At 43.0% G+C, this 6388-nt stretch overlaps 1 protein-coding gene across 2 annotated transcripts in view; it reads right to left on the bottom strand.

Moving 5' to 3' along the window:
- Positions 1 to 280: 280 nt before the first annotated feature.
- MAP3K7CL (MAP3K7 C-terminal like) overlaps positions 281 to 6388 on the bottom strand; it is a 131804-nt gene continuing 125696 nt past the window's right edge. For both annotated transcript variants that reach the window (XM_085623091.1, XM_085623092.1), the window contains exon 5: positions 281 to 1796. In XM_085623091.1, coding sequence (XP_085479217.1) covers positions 1616 to 1796 — 181 coding nt within the window. In that variant the 3' untranslated portion in view covers positions 281 to 1615. The remainder of the gene's footprint in view (positions 1797 to 6388) is intronic.

The following is a 6388-nucleotide window of genomic DNA, read 5'->3' as shown; positions in this document are numbered from 1 at the left end:
TTTTTTTTAAAGGAAAGTTAAACTTACCGGGCTACTGAGGTGATCTCGGCTGGCGGAAGGGAGGCATCCGAAGTTCCTTGAATGTTGGGACTGCTGCCTCTTTGATAAGGCAGAGGTCCCGCACTCATCTCAGAGTGGGATGGGGACAGTGAGACTGCTTTCCAACCTGTCAGTGATTCTGAAGGAGGTTCCATGAACAAATCGGCATTTAAAACACAGATAGACCATGCTCATCCGTGGTTTGCTTCAGAACTTCAAAATAGTTTTCTTATAACACACCTTGGTTTTAAAAGGTCCAATTTTATTGGAAAAAGTGTCATTGGACAACAATTTTATTACAACAAAGACTTTAACAGTGTTTAAGTAAATACATAGCGAACGTGTGCCAAGCACCCTATCGTTCAGGTCTTACTTCGTCAAGTTATTAAATATCCTCCACATTGCCGGCAGCCTGCAAGAGACATACAAAATAAATAATGTGTTTTTAAATGACTAACTTTTTAGCAACATTTATTTGCGAGTCTTCTGGTTTTCCTATTCAAAATAAGTCTTAAAATAGGATAAATCAGGAAGATTCTGCAGAAACAAAGTTTCTGAAGTGGTTACCTTGACACCATCTTTGGCCATTTTACCTCCCATTTCATATCTTAAAAGTACTTTAGTTCAATGTTTATTTCATTTCTGAATGCCCCCGGGTCCTCAGATCGTGTTAGACAACATTTTTTAAAGGGATCATGTTGCAAGCAGACACTGCGGCTGAAAATTCGATTAACCCTCCTGATACAATGGTATGTCACAGTGAATTTGCATTTCATATATATCATGAGTTTTTTCAACTTTAACTTAAGTATGAATTTTAATCATTTCAGTGATGATTGAAATTTATGAGGTGCTTTAACTAAACTGAAAATAAACTATGATCAGCTGGTTGGTTTCAACATTTTCTCAAGTAACCTGAATTAAACACAGTTTTACAATAAAATGTATTGCCAACCACAATCCGTATTCTTTTATAAATTGTAAGAATTTCGAAATGTGTTACCTAACAGGGGACATGTTCAAGCACCCATCCCTTTAAAAAAAAGTGCTTTAATACACACATAGGCACTGTAGAGTTTTCAGTCTAATGCCCTTGACACTGCTACCTGTCATCGGTAAGATTCATTATTCAAAATTTTTCCATTCCATTAGTTTGTTTATTTCATGTTTGCTGAACTACTCAAATAATATTCCGATCTGTGCTGATAGCATAGTGACAGCATAGGGCATAACATACCATAAAATAGCCATTCTATAATATACCATTAATATTGGGCCAAAAGTTGAACAATCCAACATGAGTATGGTCTTGTGAAGGTTGTTTGTGATCTAACCATTCCCATTGATGGAAAGTGGAGTGTGTCTGATTAGAATGATCACACCTGTGTTCAGTGTTTGACAAATGTGGCCCCACAGTATTAAATCATGCATCAATTGTTACATATTTCTGTAGTAAAATATATTGTTTTTGGATTCTGTCTGTCGTAGACAACCTCAAATGGAAATTCAATGTTCTTTCTTGATGGTTTTCAGCATCTGTCAGTGGAAAGCTAGGAGGAGCCCTATCAGTGGAAAGCTATGAAGACCCCTGTCTCTTCTGATATTGTATTCTGAGTTTTTCTAGTTGTTCTTTACACCTGGAATGGGCCAGGTACAAGGCCTGGTTCTCCTCCGTCAGTTCTTCATACTCCAAGGCAAGATGTGCTCCGTCAACATTTTCTTTCTCTGCTTGATCCAGCCTGGCTATCAGCTCCTTTCTGAAATGTTCATTGAAACAAAACATAAGTTGTCACCTTACATTTCTATTGTCCACAATTAGCATTGTAAATATGTAGGTTATCATACAGCATGCAAATCATCTGCCTTATGTACAAGATTTTGCCGTAGGGCAGCGCCGTAGTCCTTCCAGCGGTGCTGCCCTACGGCAAAAGAAACGGGCAGGCATGCGTTGTTTCTATCAGATGCTGTGTTTCCTGTCCTTTATCCCTGCGCTGGCGCACAGTGGCCTGCCATGCGCCAATGCAGGCACCTTTGTGCCATTGTTGCACAAAAACAATCATCAGAGGCTTTTTACTCTTTCTATGTATGCTGCAGAATGCAGGACAGATTGAAAAAGGAAAAAAGACAAATAAAGGTATTTCTCCTCGTTGCGCCTTCCTTACACCTACCGTGGGGAGGTGTACGTTTTTGGCGCTGCCTCAGAGTTAAGATTCCTCGTAAATCCGTGGCAGTGGCAAAACGCCATTGGTGTTACTGGCAATGCCCACAGCAACACCCATTGCACGCCCCTTTAATGCAGAAAACTGTGTTAAAGGGAACGATATTTACAAGGCCACATTAAGCCATGCAAAGTGGTTTAGTGCTGCCTGGTAAATATGGAGCCGGCCCCTGCACCACAGGAGCGTCACAAAAAATTACGCTCTGGTGGCGCAGCTTCATTGTAAATGGGGCCCCCTGTTTCTAAGTATTCCGGGCCTCATTTGCAAAAAAGTGACGCATAGCAGCGCTGATAAACGACTTGTGGCTGACATTGAGCAATTACACTGAAAATGCTTCCTCCGTATCAGCAAAATCACTTTCCCCAAAACTTTCTCACCACAAAGTTGTAAAATCTAGATAACAGAAGTAATGCTCGAAAGATCTTATGGAGCCCGACCTTTGCCACCCCTGCAACTAGGGGTCTCATCCACCATACTGTAGTTGAAGCCCCAAGTCGTGAATTGAGATCTTATCGTTTTTTTATCCTTGGTCTATTGAGTGCCTTTGGGGTGATGTTATGAAATATTTACATACAAGCTAAAAGCTGTGTTCGATGATTCTCTGCTCTCTGGAAATTGACAAGATACGCAAAAATTCATAAGAGCATGGACATCATTTAGAGGTCCCCAGGGGTCTCATGAGTGACCACTGGTTTGCCCCTTGGATTCCCTGGCACTGCTTTTGTGATCGCTGGACTCAGGGCTCAAGTTCTAAAAAAAGTAGTGGGGGACTCAGCAAGTTAGGCAGAATGGGTGTGACATCACAAGAGTGACATCTCAGGAAGTGACACCACAGTGTGCGACATCACAGGACATGACTACACAGCGCATGACATCGCATGTGGCATTACAGGAAGTGGCATTACAAATCATGACCTCACATGAAGTGATGTCAGAACATAATACCTCACATATATTTAGCATGTCTATCATGAGTACATTTGAGCGCACTACAATATTTAGCAAATTAGATTTTGCTTTTGGGTTGTGCCAAAATGTTGACCCAACCCTGATGCAAAATCTGGGCTTCAACTTATAAATGTTTTTTTTTTAAACTTTGCCACAAAGGAGAAACATGGCGGTAAACCTGTTCTGCTTAATTGGTTGCAGTGTCTATTTTAAAATATCTTATGGGGATAAGGCACCTGCTGCAGAGATCTTTGTGTGCCAGCTAAATCTCAGGGAATAATAACACTAGTAAGATAACTCTGGAGGATAAAGTATTTGCTGGAGAGATCTGTGTTTTGTCTAGTCCTAGTTTTGAATCAAAGTAGCATAGATGGTTACTATGTCTCCTGCAAAGCCCATATGTGACATGCAGATGGCAGATTTTTATTTTATGTAAAAGGGTTACTGCTTTTAAGACAGAGATCGTTTTCTTACTTGCAGTTCATAAATTGTAATCCCTCTAATATACCACAGTGAGTTATGAAGGACATGTGGCTCCTACACCTTGTCACCCTCACTGCCGTATGTAACACATGCTTTAAATTGATGAACACACATATGATTTATTGTCAGTGTATAATCTGTACATGTGATGTAAAGCACTCTGACACCCTGCATTAGGCTGAGTAGTGCAAAAGCTCTATAAAAAATAAAACTAATAGTGGTATTTAAATTGGTATTTGTGTAAATACCAACACATCTGACATTCGTACAATGTATGCATATCTCTTATACACAAGGACATGTGAAAGTGAAGTGACAGGTAGTGACTTACTATTCTTTGCACGCCTTGCATCAAAGGAAGAGAGAAAAAATGCACCATATCTAATAAGATATGGCAAATCCTCATGCGTTGACGCCCTTTTTGAAGCCATGCGCCATCGCATACACTCTTATGCCAGAGTTCAAGGGTGTGTGTGTTCTCTGAAGCACAAATACATGCTTTAAGGCTTTTCCCCTTGTATGTGTGCTTTTCGATTCTATTTTATATGGCACTAGTGTAGCGCATAGCTACCCTTAAGCAGTCCATCTCTGATATTGCGGCATAGACTCATTGGAGGAATTTAAGAGGTTCTATTCTGGAAGAGCCAGGTCTTTAATAGCTTTTAAAAAGGAAGTTCTTTTTTGGCTGATCTCAGTGGGAACAGGAGGCTATTCCAAAGCTTAGCAGCATTGTAAGCGAAAAAAGTGCCCTCCACATCTTGCTTTTCTGACCTCAGGTACTGTGGCCAGATGGGCCATGGAGGATTGCAAGATTTTCCTAGGGAGATAAGGAGATAGCAAAGTATGGTAGATCGAAGGCTTTTTATCAAGGAGTGCCCTACCGGCAATACAATGAGATTTAAATGTTATCCTTTCGGCCACCGGAAGCCAATCAAGGGGGCTTGTCGGGCAGATTGATGGCAAGCTACGTTACATAGAATCTGAGCAACAAGATTCTGTACCACCTGTAGTTTTCTTATTGTGGCATTTGGGGCTCTCAGGTAGAGAGAGTTGCTGTAGTCCAGGTTGGAGAGAATGATGGCCTGGACCACCAACCTCAGAGCATTTTCAGTAGACCATAACATATGGCAGCAAGCTTTACTGCCTAAATGTTGAAAGAAAAGGATTTGTCCAGCCACATACCTAGACTCTTTATGGCTGTTTTGGGGATGAGAAGAGGGCCCACACAGCTAGGCCAGCTCAGATTCGGTGAGGGAATGAGATTTTTGCCAAGAATGATGAGCTCTGATTTACCTCAGTTTAATTCAGGCATAAGCTGTTCATCCAGCCCGCAACTTTTAAAGACAGCTGCCTAATACGAGGGAGGAGGAGGGGAGGCCTGGCTTTGCGAGACAGAGGAGACCAAATTAGGTGTTATTTGCATAAGAGACTATCTATATCTCAAAAGGATGGACAACATCTGCAAGTAACTTCATATAGACATCATAAAGAGTAAGGCTCAGAGACGATCCCTGACGTACACCACATTCTAAGGAAAAGATAAATGATGTCCATGGAAAACCTGAGAAGACCTGTTTTTGGCTCACTGTGCCACTGGATTCAAGCTATGGTGAAACCCCGAAACCAGTCCTAGGATGCTTGTTTCCGGTCCAGGGAGGCCCTAGCTTGGCAGGTCGGACTGGATTGTTTCCATGAGGCACAGGGTCAAGACTGATTTGCATATGGCCAGGTCTAAACTGGGGTGGCATGGTGAGCAAAAGAATGATGGATTTAACCCAGATCTCTTGACTGGGGGTGAATGTTTTGATTTGTTCAGCATTCCGTCCATCAATTGTGTGTCTTTTGCTTTCTCGCCCTATGTGTGCCGGGTATTGCCAGACATGGGTCCCGGGCTCACTGTGACTCTGGATTTAAGCTATCATGGCTGATGAGGGGTGAAACCCCGAAACCGGTCCTAGGATGCTTGTTTCCGGTCCAGGGAGGACCTGACTTGGCAGTTAGAGCTGGACTGTTCCCATGAGGCACAGGGTCAAGACTGATTTGCATATGGCCAGGTCTAAACTGGGGTGGCATGGTGAGCAAATGGATTTAACCCAGATCCCTTGACTGGGGGTAAAGGTTTTGATTTGTTCAGCATTCCGTCCATCAATTGTGCGTCGCTTGCTTTCTCGCCCTAAGTGCGCCAGGTATGCCCAGACGTGGGTCCCGGGCTCACTGTGCCACTGGATTCAAGCTATCCTGGCTGATGAGGGGTGAAACCATGAAACCGGTCCTAGTATGCTTGTTTCCGGTCCAGGGAGGACCTGGCTTGGCAGTTCGGGCTGGACTGTTTCCATGAGGCACAGGGTCAAGACTGATTTGCATATGGCCAGGTCTAAACTGGGGTGGCATGGTGAGCAAAAGAATGATGGATTTAACCCAGATCTCTTGACTGGGGGTGAATGTTTTGATTTGCTCGGCATTCCGTCCATCAATTGTGTGTCTTTTGCTTTCTCGCACTAAGTGCGCCGCGTATGCCCAGACATGGGTCCCGGGCTCAGTGTGCCACTGGATTCGAGCTATCCTGGGTGATGAGGGGTGAAAACCCAAAACCGGTCCTAGGATGCTGGTTTCCGGTCCAGGGAGGACCTGGCTTTGCAATTAGGGCTGGACTGTTCCTATGAGGCACAGCTTCAAGACTGATTTGAATATGGCCAGGT

Source organism: Triturus cristatus, chromosome 8 (genome assembly GCF_964204655.1).
Source record: "Triturus cristatus chromosome 8, aTriCri1.1, whole genome shotgun sequence".
In the NCBI taxonomy this organism is placed as follows: domain Eukaryota; kingdom Metazoa; phylum Chordata; class Amphibia; order Caudata; family Salamandridae; genus Triturus; species Triturus cristatus.
Note: the sequence above shows the minus strand (reverse complement) of the source record. Positions and strands in the feature narration are given on the sequence as shown.